This window comes from Morus notabilis, unplaced genomic scaffold, assembly GCF_000414095.1.
Source record: "Morus notabilis unplaced genomic scaffold, ASM41409v2 Scaffold2396, whole genome shotgun sequence".
NCBI classification, from domain to species: domain Eukaryota; kingdom Viridiplantae; phylum Streptophyta; class Magnoliopsida; order Rosales; family Moraceae; genus Morus; species Morus notabilis.
This window is the reverse complement of record NW_010361052.1, coordinates 3,895-19,205: the sequence shown is the minus strand read 5'-3', so window position 1 is coordinate 19,205 and position 15,311 is coordinate 3,895. Positions and strand designations below refer to the sequence as shown.

Here is a 15,311-nt window from a genome sequence, read left to right as displayed (position 1 = left end):
TAATTTTCTTTGGATGTGCACTACTAACTAGAACTATTACTATTAGTAGTACGTGTTTCCGGAGGGAAAAAAATAGCAGTAGATGTTTTCCAGCGTGAGAATAAATTAGAGATGATTTTTTTTTTTTCCTTTAAAGGTCTTAAAAGAGAGTTTCTATAATATAGCATATTGAAAATATTTAATAAGATCGACGTCTTTCAATGCATCTAAAAAATTTAAGTATGCAATAAAAACCCATTCAAATGCTAGTTAAAAGAAAAATACAAATTGTTGTAATTAAATATCAGTTCAAACCATAGTCCATGTTCAGATCGTAATTTAAACATTAAAGATTCTTAACTACTGGTTTCAAAGTAGAAAGATTCAAAACTACCTAACTATTTAAACAGTAAAAGAAATGAAGCCTTAGTTTATATTTTAATATTCCCTAATAATAGTTTGTTGACGGTAAAAATTGGTCAATAGATTAATAATAAGTTTTAGGTGGTTTGTGTGTGAATTTAGTGGGTAAAAACGTGATTAAGAAAAAATAAAGAAAGAATCAACACAGAAATTTTATAGTGATTTACTACGATTTTTGGAGCTACATCCACTAACAGAGAGATTTTCACTATGTTCTGAAAAAATAATACAATGAGAGAGAGAGAGTTCAGACCCTCAATACATCATATTGTCCATGTCCAATTCCTAATCAAATCCTGAGATATATTTACCAATTCTCGGAATAGTAACCTCTAATGATCGAGAGTTTAGCCAGTCTGCTTGAACTTTCTCACCGGCTTCACCACTAACTCTACATGCATTAAATGTCTGTCAAATCTCTGAACAGCTGTCACATCTTTGTAGACGTGAGTAGGATCGGCGCTTGAGTGTCCCTTGAAGTGGTCTTCGTCTTCAGATGATAGTGCGGTCGACCTCGTATTGCGATATCCTCCTCAGTACGGTCGTCCTATTAAGAGCTCTATTTCCAATTTAGAGTCGACATTTAAGGTCGGCGTCCATAGAGTAGCGGGATACTTTGTGCACAGCTGGCGTGGTCGTTAATTTCTTAATTGGGTCACATGTGACATGGCGATCATCTAGTGGCTGACGTAGAACGTCAAATTTTTCCCTACAACATAGTTCATAATCATTAAAAGCTATATATACCCTAAAAAAAAAATCATTAAAAGCAATAATTTTGCATACCCCACTAAAGAATCACAGAATTGTGCTTAACCAAAATGTGCATACAGCTGAGAGAAAAGTGAAGGTTTGAAATTGGGTTGAGGATTAGAACGATGGATGGTTCTTTCTTTCTTTCTTTGTTAAAAATTGTATTTTCTCGAGAGAGAAGCTTAGAGTCACATGGATTTCCCTGCAGATTGTCTGACAGCTTGGACTATGGTCCAAGGTCGACAATCCTCTCCTTCATGTCCCCATTCTTCAGATAAGGCAAAAAAGTTTTCCACACCATCTCTCTCTCTCTAATAAGAGTGTACCTACGAACCCATTATTGGCATTGGAAAACAAAACACAGTATAGAGTGTATACAACTACAAAATACGTGCAAATTAAGACGTACATAAATATTATTTTCTTTCTTTTTATTAGTTTATTACAGTTGAGCCTTGTACGGTTGAATATTGATGCGTGTTGCATGTGGTCACTTTGTTTATTATTCCCCCAAATTTTCCATGCAGATGTTTACATTCAAATAATGGTAATGTTTTCCTTTATGAACAAAGCTGCTCGTCCTTTTCCTCAATTATTGACCAGGCATCGAGGCATTTATATGTATATATTATATGCTATTATTGTTACTAACATAAGTTAATTGTGTGACATGCAAGGACTATGCTGTAAACTTCTGGGATTATGGAAGTGAGAGAGAGAGAAAGTGACAGAGAGACGAGAGAGCCAATCGAGGCTTATTATAGTTCAGATTAGGGGTAAATGTGCCTTCTGACTATGGTTTTGTCTTTATGATTGTTTGGTCTCGCACATCTTCTAAGGATGTCTTGGTCACTTCACACAAAACGATAGACAACTGATGTTGCATTGACCTTCCGTTGAATCCTTTTTGGTGTGCATAATCGATGCACATAATATTCGTAAATAAGTTTTGCGGATTTTTCTATGTCGCTATACATATATATATATATATATATATATATAAACGATATCATTAGTTTCGCTTTTACCTGGGAATATATCTCTTACTATGTGGTTATAATCAAGCCGTAAATACATACCTGACTCCACCTTAAATTAGTTAGTGACTTAGTGTTTAAATTACGCGACTGAAATTCAAAGAAAGAAACATATTTCTAATATTATTCTTCTTGTTGGGCTTGCTAAACTATCATTCCTCATTATTATTATTATAATTATATGTTCTTGCTGCGCCCTACAAACCATATCCACCGTTAGATTTAGAGAGTATTAATCTGATAAACGGCCACAGATGAGCACAAATGTCACAATACTTGAAGGGTACAAAGTGTAGTTGACAGTTAATTTGACAAGTGTAATGTACGATGGGTTGTCAAGCACATGTCATAGTTTTCTAGTTAAATTAATCATGGTAGTATATAAAACAAGGTGATTTATCTGGTAGGTGACGAAAAAATTAACTATTAAAAAGTTTTTATTTTTAGCAGTCTATTAAAAAGTGTCCATTTTTAGATAATTTTTTTATTTTAATATGATGTTGATTAAATCTAACAGTCAAAAACTCATCTTATTATAAAAAGTCGAGAATCTAATCTAGGGTACGTGAGATAGGGCAGCAGCAAGCAAAATCCAACACAGATTTGAATGTGAGGAGTAGCTTTTACACAGCTCGTTATGTTGTTTGTATGCATATTTCTATATAGATTTGGGTCCCCCACACCCCACCTCTCGCTTTCTCTTGCAGAAAAACTTTGGCAGAAGAGACTTTGACAGCATCTGTGAAATATTTGGCAAGGAAAACCCAAAACATGCAAAGGATGTGAGAGAGGGAAAAACTCCTCTTTCTTTTGATTTCTTATTTCTATTTTCACTTTCCTTCAATTTCATCGGCAGAAAAAGTATTACAACTTTTTTGTCCCTCTCACGTGCATCACATCCTTCCTCGCTTTCCATCCATCTAGTTCTATCATTTTAGGAGGATAATGACTTCTTAAGATATAAAGAATATTTCTTTTAATAAAGTTCCTATAATTATAATTAGAAGAGTTGTTTTAAACTGTGAGATTTTCAAGTGTATATAATATTTATTATATAATTTTCATATTTTTTTTTAGCAAATATAATTTTCATATTTATAACTAGTATTTATATCACCTTGTAAGTTGGCACTACAGTTTTAAAAGCAAATGCACCTATCATTATATATTTGTAGCGTGTAGGAAGTAGATGTTTCTATGTTAAATTTGTACACAAGTTATAATAATTAGTGTCGAACGAATTTAAGTGTTAAAATTAATGTATATTAATTATATGATTTAACCATATTAGATTTACATATTTTCTTATAAAGTTTTTTTTATTTTTTTTTATTTTTTTAACTTGAGGGTGGGGATTACTCTACAACTTATGGTGAACTGATTTAGTGTAGGATTACTACTAGGTTATATCCCAAAAATATCATCTAACTATTATATCATAACCAGATCAAGTTGATTCTAAGAAGATCTCTTCAACTATACGCATAACATATATATATATATATATATATATCTATGTGTGTGTGTGTGTGTGTGTGTGTGTGTGTGTGTGTGTGTGTGTGTCATTTTAAAACTCACGTTATCTAATTGAGTTTATTCCCTTTTCAATTTTTGTACTATCATCAATAAGTTTTCTTTTTATTTCTATAAATAAAAATAGGCGTTGTTTTATCACATCATGACCTCCGTCATTTTAACCTCCTCTCAGGTTAATATAAGGAATGGGCTCTATGCTTCTGCCGTACAAAATGAGCTGGAGGCTTTTCCTGCACTTGGAACTAGTTATAACACTACCGCTAACATATTTTATATATATATATATATATATATATATATATGCTCTTCATGGAATGCCAAGTGAAGCTAACTAGTAAGTGCGAGAAAATGGCTTTGGAAGCTTTATCCTCTTCAAATGAGCTTTTCAACTTTGTCATCTACGACACTATCTCCGCCACCCCATCTAGCTACCAAGACACTAATTCATCACTAGTAGAAACGACGGCCACTTTCTTATACGACGACGACAACAACAACAACAACATTTCTACTACTACTAGTACTTTTTTGAGACCTCAAGATCATCATCATCATCAAGTTGGTATGAATACGGGAACCACTTGTTCGTTGACGGCGAAGCGGGAACCGGGAGCGCCGGAGTGCGGTGACCGGAGGGCGGCGCAGAAAGTAGTGCTGGGAGCGGCGCAGGGATCGGTGAGGAAGAAAAGGAGGAGAAAGGCGAGGGTTTGCAAGAACAAGGAAGAAGCCGAGACTCAAAGGATGACTCACATTGCCGTCGAGAGAAACCGCCGCAAACAGATGAATGAACATCTTTCTGTCTTGCGTTCCTTAATGCCTGAATCTTATGTCCAAAGGGTAATTTTTTTATATCATAGTTATATCTCACCATCTAATCTCTCTCTCTAAACGGAATAATGATATTGCATTGTCAAGAAACTTGTCTTTTAAGCAGTTTTTCCAGGTTTTAATTGTCCAAAGCAAATTGTCCCAGTTTTTGAGAACATAGTTTTTTTGTTCCATATATAGAACTATCAGTTCTCTTATATATTCATGCAGAGTCATCTAATTAATCATAATGCATATTAGTAACCTGTTAAACACGACTTATTAATTTTGTGTTACAAGGTTTTGGCTTCTCTCTCTCTCTCTCTCCCATCCATCCCCCCCACCCCCTCCCCTCCCTCTACACACACACACACACACAGATATATATATATATATATATATATATGTCATCTTTAAGCTTATATTTTGTGTAAGCGATCGAAGTTTGAATGGACAATAATTTCATGCATAGAAGTTCTGAAAAGCTGGCTATAGATTGCGGACTTTCAAATGCATGCAAAAAAGTGGAACAGTACTGCAGATAATCATAAAAGTTAATAAGGAAATTGCTGGCTTTTCTAAAAAAATTTCTCATCACTTTTGCGCTTGGTTTGTCCTTTTGATTCTCTCTTGATTGGTTGCTACGGATAAAGGTAGCACTAGAAGTGCCTGGCCGCAAGTAGTACATAGAATAGTCTCTATCTCTATACTGCCAATATTTTATATATTGTGGGACAATTAAAGACATAAACTTATAAGACACTATATATATATATTTATTTATATATGTATATACACATACATACATACATATATATATGTATATTAATTCAGATTCATGTCCTAGTAGTTTCATTCAATAAGAATATAACTTGAGATTAAGATATATTAGTAGTTTCTTTAAGATTAAATATCTCTTACATATTCTAACTATATTTATGGTTATATATATATATATATATATATATGTTCTTGTGTGTAGGGTGACCAGGCGTCTATAGTAGGTGGTGCCATAGAATTTGTAAAGGAACTTGAACACCTATTGCAGTCCCTTGAAGCTCAGAAGCTGCAACTTAATCTTCAAGGAATGAATAACATCAATGGAGGATCTGATCATGATCTTGATCAAGATTCCAAATTGCTGCCACCCCCTTTTGCTCAATTTTTTGTGTATCCACAGTACACTTGGTCTCAGATCTCCAACAAGTACACATCAAAGACCAAGGCTGCAATAGCAGACATTGAAGTTACACTGATCGAAACACATGCGAGCCTCCGAATCCTCTCGCGGCGAAGCCTTAAACAGCTTTCGAAGCTGGTCGCCGGATTTCAGACGCTTCACCTCACCATCCTTCACATCAATGTCACCACCTTGAATCCATTAGTTCTCTACTCTGTCAGTGTTAAGGTAAAGTGTATATATATAATATATATGTCAAATTTGTATGTATAACATGTCATATTGTATAGTGTTCACTATGGAACAATTATATGATACAATTTATTAGGTGGTACTAAATAAAGGCTTAAGCAAGATAATAATAGATAAATAATAAGACAATCCAATCTACAGAAATTTTGAAATCTTGACAATATATATTGTACATATTGATCAAGAGATAATGTCCAGAGAGAAAGGGATTTTATAATTAAAGCAACAAGATCCTCACATTCTCATTTCCTAGAGTTATTAAAAAGAATCATTGTCTGTACGTACTTTAAAAAACATGTATGTGGTGGGGGATATTTTGGCCATTGGCCAGTGATGGTCATGATCAATAATTGACAAGAGAGAAGAATATGGAAGAAAGAATATTATTTATGTAAACAAAATAATGTCTTTGCACGTCTTGAGAATATTTTTTTAGTTCCCAATTTTTTCCTTGTATGGAAAATGTTTGTTTGGTTGTGACGATGGAAACACAAAAGCCTCGTTCACTTCACAAGTTTGAGTTTTTAATTTGAGTTGAGATGTGATATTTTCTAAAAGTTTTTAATTGTAGCAAAAAAAATTAGATGTAACATTTTTTTGAGAGCTTTTAATTATAAAAACCTAAAACTGAAAACTCAAATAGGTGAAATAAATGAGGCCAAAGAGTCACTAATTGAGTTTATTTGAAAAAAAAAATTCTATATCATTTATTTCATCGATTTGAACCGCAATCAATTTGAACTATTTAATTATAGTATTTTCTTTATAATCTTTGCAGGTTGAAGAAGCATGCCTACTCACTTCTGTAGATGACATAGCAGCAGCAGTTCACCACATGCTTAGAATAATTGAGGAGGAAGCAGCCTTGTGTTCATAATATCTAAATGCCCTTAGATCTGAGTTTAAATTACCATAATGCCTCCGTTTTTTTTGGTCCCCTGCAGAAAAGATTCTCTTGTTTCTGTATGTGTCGAACAAGTAGCTAGTACTCTCTAAGAATTGTTGCCTTTGATTTGTTTTCCTTTGCTGCAACTTGTAGCCGTACGATTCCACCAAATATAGCCAACCAAAGCCAAAGGGGGCCAAGCAAAAGCTTAGGATTGTCAATGGGCTCTCTAAGGCCCGGCCCATTCTAACAATGACATTTGCTGTGCATTTATTATGGGCTCTCTAAGGCCCGGCCCATTCTGACAATGACATTTGCTGTGCATTTATTCTCTTTTTTGTCTTTCCTACAGCTAGAGTTTTTAACCTCTTTTTTTGTGACTCTGGAGATAAAGAGAAGTTACAATGACCATATATAGTTTGAGTCTTCCATCTTTTTGAATTGAGTAACTGATCTTGATCAAGGAATTCAATTAAATTTCTATAGAGCTGAGTTCAAGATCATTAGACAAATGTGTATTGAATCAACTAAAATAATTTCTTATTTAAAAAAAAAAAATTAAGACTGCATGATTACCCAGTTATTTAGGATCGTTCTTAACTTGTATTTTTAGGAAGCAAAAGAAGCAAGCAAAAGTTATGACTTTTTCAGTTAGTAATTGAAATTATATTTTTTAAATTTCATGATTCTGATCTTAGACTCCCAAAAAAATAACTTCCACAAAGTAAACTATGCCAAACATGCTTACACCATGTTTAGCTCAGTTTTCAACTCTTACTTTCTCAAGATTAATGTTAATGTTTTTTACACTTCCTATAATGCGTGATGTTTTCCCATGCAAATATAAGTCTAAAAGACATTTACTAATAGTAATTCAAATACAATTAATATTTTGTACATTCATATGCTTAACAACCAAGCAAAACACCTATATATAATCATATAATAAGAAATAATTCTGTTCCTTTCTTTAGAAAATGCAATAGGACTTCCTACGAATAAATAATGGTCGTCATCGCATAAGCTTTTGGTTGGTATTGGAAGGAGTGATTTCTATATTTTCTAGCTCGATCTGAAGTAAAGCTACCTCGCCGAAAATTAAGTCTTCGGATTGATACATCTTTTTCATGAATTTTGTTTGATTCTAATCTTGCAGTTTTGTTTCTTTGCGGAAGATGAATCTGAATCCTCATTAAGACTCATGTCGTCCTCTTGTGCAAGGACCAAAACTCACCGAAAGAGACAAGGAGTAGTATTCCATATCTATCTATATATATATATATATATATATATGTGTGTGTATATGGATATATATGTGACGTTCATCAAGATCTATGGTTGAGAAACACGACCGCCAAATTCAAAGTAAATAAGAAGAAACATAATTTTGAATGATTGGTTTCAAATAAAGGAAGAGATAATTGACTGGTATGTGGTACAGACCACCCCAACATGCACTTTATATTTCGGAAAGATACCAAACTGCTATTAGATCCATGGATAAACTCTTCATGTGGCGGTAAAAGCTCCAAATTAATTTTGTTTGTTTTTGTGTATAGGATAAGACGACATTAATAGAAAATGTGGATTTAACGATGTTTTTAACCATTCTCAGAAGATATGACAATAGTTTATCATTAAATTCAGAGTCGTCACATGTCTTCGACATACTTAAGAGAATTTATGTGCACTCTTTTAGTGCTTGGGAATTAATTCTAGAGTAATTGTAGTTAGAAGGAGTTTATAGTGATGAAGGTTCTTAAGGAATTGAGAAGGACGGAAGATTCTACCACATGTACTCACAGACGACGGAGATAAGCAAGAAAAATCTTTTGATATAAAGCTCCTGATTTATTTTCAAATCGCTTGATCAACCAAAGTTTTATTCCCAAATAAGTATGTTGTCCGTACTATGGTTATTGTATATAGCGACATGAGTTAAAAGACTACAATTTATGAAAAAAATTTAAAAAGTTCATTCTGTTGTGCTTCTACAATTTTTCTAACATTTTAAGTATCATTGCAGGATACTAAAGATCATCAGTAGGTTAACGGAATTTGTAGTATCGCGACGGGATACTTCTGAGTATCATAGTAGGATACTGTGAGTCTTCGGCAGGAGGTTGGATGGCGAAATTTTGTATCAATGCTCAATACCTCGAAGTATCATGGTAGAATAACTTTGGTCATTAGTTGCTGGATTTTTTTTTTTCACGGAATGATACCTCCAAGTATCACAGTAGGATACCCCTAGGTGTGCAACAAACCAACCAAACTAAACCAATTAATAATCGGTTTGGTTTGGTTTAAATATTTAAAAAAAAACTAATTAAATTGGTTTGGTTTGTGGTTTTACCCTTAAAAAAACCAAACCAAACCAATTTTCTATCTATATAATTTTCATAAAATTATATATATTTCATATATCTATAACTTAATTGTAATTAGAAAATTAGTTTATTTTAAAATTAAATGATCATAATCTTAAAAGTTTCTGCCATAACATATATATATATGGTACTAACACTGTCTCCACAGTCTACTCTCAAGGTTTCTCTGCTCCTCTCCTCTCATTCTCCTCTCCTCTAGGCTCTGATCATGATTCTCTCTAAAATCTTGCATCTTTGTTAACGTGAATATAGCATAAGTAATAATAAGTGTCTCTGACTAGCCTATATTCGTTTTCTTTCATATATTTAAAAAAGTTGAATATCATATTCAATCATTAGTCACAACTAATATTATATAAACATATCTATAAATATATCTATAATTGAATTGCTTTGACTTCATTTTGTTTTTAGAAGAAAGAGAGAAGAGACAAAAGGGCACACAAAATATTAATACAAGTTATGGTTTATTAGTTCAAATCAATTAGAAAAACCAAATCAAAGTTATAATCGGTTTGGTTTGTATTGGATTAGATCTTTTAATTGATTTGATTTGGTTTGAAAATTTCTAAACTAATTTGTAATTAATTTGATTTACATTTCACCTAAAATTAACAATTTGGTTACTTTGCACACCCCTAATACTATCGACCACCATGCTGGAGGAATTCTTAGTATCACGGCGTGATCCCTCTAAAAATAATGGTAGGATAACGTTAGCCACTAGTAAGATAATACTATGGTATAATTGGTATTCTAATGCTCTATTCGGTAGGAGGGAACGGGAATTAGAGGGATGAGAAATAGGAATGATAGAGAGCAATGATGGAGCTAGAGGGCTATGGCCCCCTAGTTTCTTTTTTTCCTTAATACAGTAGTTTTAATTTTCATATAATAGATATGTGTATAAATTAGATTTGGCTCTCTATAAATTAATAGTTCTTTACATTTTATTTGATTAATTATTTAAATTAAAAAAATCAATTTTATTAAGTCCATAAACATTAGTATAATCTTCATTAAAAAAAAAAAAAAATTGGCCCCTCTACCGATAAATCCTGACTCCATCACTGATTGTGAGAGAAAGGAAAGTTGAAATGATGAATGATAATTATTGTCTAATTACTATGTTGTCCACTTTATTATTTATTAATAATTTTGTTTGAAGGATAAAAGTGTCTTTTTAATTTAAATTTAGGTGCATTAGTTGAATCTTTCCGTTAATGAAAGGATTTAAATTGATAGGCTTGGAAAGAGACTCTCTCCTTTCATATCTTCTCTCTCGTCTCTTCTCCCTTCAACCAAAAGAAAGATTCACCATTTCCTTCCACCACTCTCCCTCCTATCTACAGCAAATAAAGATTATACAACATGATATTCTCTTTAAGTATGTTTTTTTTTTTTCATGGCATAATATTTTTTCATGGCAACATGATATTCTCTTCAAATAAATTACTTATATGAAAAGATTTGAGCTTAATTTACATATAAAAGTCATGATACCGATAAGTTATATCTAGACTTTATAAATAGCAATCTAACTTACACCCAATATGTGCACTCATTTAAGTACACTAGAGAGTATACAAATAGAAATCGACTAATTTCGGTAAATATATCTTGCAGCGCAACTTAATTTATAAATCAGCTTAGCGAATTGAGTAAGTATTTGAGTTCTTGGTATATAAGATAAAGGAATATCTTCATGTTCATGTTCAACTTCTAAGAAACGAGAATTCACTTGCTGAAGATTCGTACGAGCAATTTAAGATTTTAGGATTATATACTATTACGTATACAAGAACTCATGTTAAAACAAAGAAAAAATAAAAGTATTTTGTGCATTAGAGAATATATTATTGGCCTCTCCGCTCTCCATATCTTGACTGAGATTGGAGCCATGGCCATGTGTGATAACTACTAAAAACCCTGTAAAAATAAAATATAAGTTGAACGTTAAATCATCCCCCATCAATGTAACAAAGGAAAACATTACCTTTTCATTCACATAGTAACAAATCACTACAAATCATCAATTCCCCAAGAAGTGGGGGAAAAAAAAGGGGCAATGGCTTACAAACCAAAATCGCTTTTTCTTTACCTTTTCTCTTCACAACCACAATTGCCCAAAACAAAACCAAAAAAGAGCAAATTTTCATAGAGGAATAACATTGTGTCTTTCTCTCCCATAACCTGAAGGCCTGGTGAGAAAAAATCTACCACTTGAAACAGATCTTTTCATTGCAACAGGACTCAGAACACAATGCAAAATCCCTTTCCTATTACCATTATCTTTCCCAACTTGTCCCAATTTTGAGCAACTTGCACGCTCAGTAGAGCACCCTTCCACATGAACATGAGTCACATGATCACCTTCTTCTTCATCACCATGATTCATCCTAAGAATATCAGCAACCGAAACGCAGTCCCCACCTGAATGATCCATCGAAACCGACCGTCTGATCTCGATTACGCTATGCCTCTCCTCCAAATTGCCCAAGTCACTAAAAGCACGCAATGAGCTAGCAGTAGTACTCTTTGGCACAACGACAACATCGTTAGTGTTACTATGCTGATCAGTTTCCTCAACACTTTCCGAATTCCGATCTTGCCCCACAAATGATCTGTTTTGATCATCATTTGCAGCCGCTGATTCATTGCTTGAGAAAGTAGTACCCTCTGTGGCTGTTGGTGGATTGACACAAACGACAACATTTGCGCGGCACAAAGGGCAATTGGAGTGTGATCTAAGCCAAGTGTCAATGCATTGTATGTGAAAAGCGTGACTACATTTAGGCAAAAGCCTAACTTCTTCATCTTCTTGAAACTCACTTAGACAAACAGAACAATCAGTGCCTTCAACCAACCCATCTCCCTTCTTGTACTTACAAGCCGTTATGGACTTGATCAGGGCCTCATCAAGCCCCGCCGTCGCCACGTGCCACGCCTCGTGGATCGAAGGGTTGTGATTGTCCTCGAACTCCCCGTCCGGGTTTTCGTCGTAATCATCTTCTCTGCTTGATCTTCTCCCATGGTCAGTGGTGTTCCCACAGTACTTGGAGATTATGGTGTAGTAGCTTACCAGGAGGAAAGCACTCACCAGAATCCCAATGATGGCGACGACAAGAGGCGAGAAGTTCGGCGAAGAATTGCCTTCCGGGAAGTCCAAAGGAGGTGGTGGAGGGTAAATTATGTAACACCATTTAGGACAGTATACGCTACAAAAGCCTTGGGAACAGTCTTTGCTGTTAAAGTATGTTGGTACCCATGGTTTTGGGCTGCCTAGAGACCCCATCAATGTCCTAATGAAAAAACATGTATTGTATTGGACTTAAGACTAATGCTAAATTTCTGTCCCTCTATAGATATATCAAATTCTACAAGGTGGGCTAGTAAAGGAAATTTGTGCTAATAATACAACTTTAGATGAGCGTTTGTTATAAGGGGCTTAATTTGTACCTAAAAATGGTGGGCTAGAGCATGAAATTTTACAAATGCTATTCTACCCTTATTTTCTTTTTGAGCATAGAAGAAAAATGAAATTCTACAACTTGTTCAAAGAAAATAATACTCCTAGAATACTATATGCAACGAAATTTGTGCTAATAGAATTTTAGATGAAAAAAAAAAATATGTGCGCCACTAAAGACACTGGATTTTAGTTTCTACTGATTCTCTGAGGGTATTTGCAGTGAAGTACACTGAAACTTTTGAAAACTATGCAAGGGAATTTGTGTCAAAGCAATGGAAAACTCAAAGAAGATATTACCTGGAGACTTATATATATGTGTGTGTGTGTGTGTGTGTGAGATAAATGGCTAAAAGGGTTTGTTTTCAGATTCTCTGGGATTTTGCAGGCAAGAAAAACAAGTACAAACAAAGGCCTAAGGAATGTAAATATTGTTGAAGAAACGGGGAAGTGTGAAGGAGACAAGGAAAGAAGCCTGGAAGGAAAGCAAAGCGAAAGAGACTGGGAAGATGGGGTATTCCTTTTTCTTTTCTTTTTTTTTTTTTTTTTTTTTTTTTTTTTGTTAATCTCTTTTGATCTTTTTCCAATGCCAACTTTGTTATTTTATTTAGTTTTATTTTTCTTGGGATAATGGTTTGTTGACTAAGGTGGTGAGTGTTGGTTGGGGAATTCATTAAAGCTATGAATGCTTTAATTATTGTACAAGCTAGTTGTAGTTGGGGTGAGCATATTGCGTGATAACAAGCAATCTTTTTTTTTTTTTTTTGCTATTAATTAGTTGATGTTACGCTTTTACATGCATTATGAAAAATACTTAGTGGCACTATTAGTGTTAAGTATCATCACTAATAAAAAATGCGTTTTATCTATAAGCATCATATTGCAAGACTTGCTTAGATGGCGTTGAATAACACTGGTGTCTAATATCATTACTCATGCATTATTAATAGACCACTGTTTACCCTCAAAAGTGAAGTAAACAGGAACAAACTAACAAACCCATGTGTTCCACAGGACAGTTGTTAATCACTCTGGCCGTCAAGTTTGGTCTACCGATTTAGAAGTACATTTGTGCAAGGAATCTGAGAGATCAGTGTTTTTTCTTTCAATATTTTTACAAAATAAAAAAAAATTATTGATAAGTTTTTATTTTTCATTATCAAATATATATTTAAAATTATTTATTTCTGCGTATTTTTTTATTTTGATATAATTTTAATGAACAAAATGAGAAAACGCACTTTGGATATAAAATCCTATCATATAAAAAGGCCCGTTACATGTAAACAAAAGTTCATTAAAGTCTTCAGAGTGGACCTCAAGTCAAGTTCAGGCAGTGTTATTTCCTTTTCTTAGTCAATAAAGAAATTACTTGTTAAGCAAGCTCACGAAAGAGTAATATTTCGCGTACAACTTTCATCACTATGTTATTCACCCAAAAAAAAAAAAAGTACTGAGACCTCGTTCGCTTCGTTGGTTTGAATTAAGAATTTGAGTTAAAAAGTGAATTCATTTAGACAAAAATACTTTAGTAAAAAATAAACTTAAATTTAAATTTTTGTAAGAGAAACTACTGTAATAAAAACTTGAGTTGTGATTCGAATTAACAAAATGAATTGGTGAGTAGCATAAACTAAGACCTCATTCATTTCACCGATTTAAGTTTTTAATTTTAATTTTATTACAGTTAAAAACTCTCACATAAAATTACATCTCAACTCGAATTAAAATTTTAAATTGACGAATTAAACGAGAATTAAATCTAATCGTCTTGCTCGGAACAATTTTGTGGTCATATAATTGCCACATGTTTGATAGTAGTTGGTGAACAATCTAGTGCATAAAATCCAGAAGACATTGATTTATACATTCTTTATTCTTAGCATACCGGTGTGGTACGTTGCCTTTTTCACTTGCATTTTACTTTTCTAAGACACTGAAATTATCAAGTATGACTAACAATATTTTAATATAACTTATTTTTAATAATTTTGGTTATGAAATTATTTTAATAAATATACTAACTCAACGTATAATTGGAGTTGAATTTCAAAATTTACAGCATTTACATCTTCAAGCATATAGATACAAATATGAACAAATATAACTAACTGATCACTGCTTTTTAAAATGAAAAATAATCCATAAATTTTTTACAATAATAGCTAGACTTATTACGTATTAGAAAGTTATGAAATTTTATCATATATAAAATGATGATCGAACAAAAATAAGACTACATATTATATAATGATGGTTGGGCAGAAAAAAGTTGAAATAATAAATGCAAGTTAAAAAAAAAACTAAAAGCACCAAATATCCTTAAAATTGATCCTATACTTTAACATTAATAGAACTGCAGTTTAGCATCGCTCTGAAAAAAAAAAAAAAAATCAAGAAAGAAAGAAAGAAAATGCGACACATAAAAGATGATCTGGCATCAATTACGTAACCGGAAGGCTATGTGATTTGTGTTGCCAAAAACACGTAAAAGTAAAGCAGAAAGAAGAAAAAGGAAGAGAATTTGTGTTGGTAAGACCATGCCATATTTAAAAGTACACGCAAATCCAATGCCATTTGCTCCATTTTTTCTTTCCCT

At 33.1% G+C, this 15,311-nt stretch overlaps 2 protein-coding genes across 2 annotated transcripts; one reads left to right on the top strand and one right to left on the bottom strand.

The window, feature by feature from the left end:
* The first annotated feature begins 4,040 nt into the window (after positions 1-4,040).
* LOC21385452 (transcription factor bHLH71) lies at positions 4,041-7,257 on the top strand. Its single transcript, XM_010098251.2, has 3 exons — positions 4,041-4,565; positions 5,518-5,943; positions 6,746-7,257. The coding sequence occupies exons 1-3, from the start codon at positions 4,077-4,079 to the stop codon at positions 6,842-6,844; spliced, it is 1,014 nt and encodes a 337-aa protein (XP_010096553.1). The 5' UTR covers positions 4,041-4,076; the 3' UTR covers positions 6,845-7,257.
* Positions 7,258-11,235: 3,978 nt separating this feature from the next.
* LOC21385451 (RING-H2 finger protein ATL51) lies at positions 11,236-13,252 on the bottom strand. Its single transcript, XM_010098250.2, has one exon. The coding sequence runs from the start codon at positions 12,536-12,538 to the stop codon at positions 11,399-11,401; it is 1,140 nt and encodes a 379-aa protein (XP_010096552.1). The 5' UTR covers positions 12,539-13,252; the 3' UTR covers positions 11,236-11,398.
* Positions 13,253-15,311: the final 2,059 nt, after the last annotated feature.

Bases quoted from the DNA above. Each gene is read 5' to 3' on its own strand.
- LOC21385452 (XM_010098251.2), top strand. From the start codon at position 4,077: ATGGCTTTGGAAGCTTTATCCTCTTCAAATGAGCTTTTCAACTTTGTC. The intron at 4,566-5,517 runs GTAATTTTTTTA...TCTTGTGTGTAG, and splicing joins CTGAATCTTATGTCCAAAGG to GGTGACCAGGCGTCTATAGT. The intron at 5,944-6,745 runs GTAAAGTGTATA...TAATCTTTGCAG, and splicing joins TCTACTCTGTCAGTGTTAAG to GTTGAAGAAGCATGCCTACT.
- LOC21385451 (XM_010098250.2), bottom strand. From the start codon at position 12,538: ATGGGGTCTCTAGGCAGCCCAAAACCATGGGTACCAACATACTTTAAC.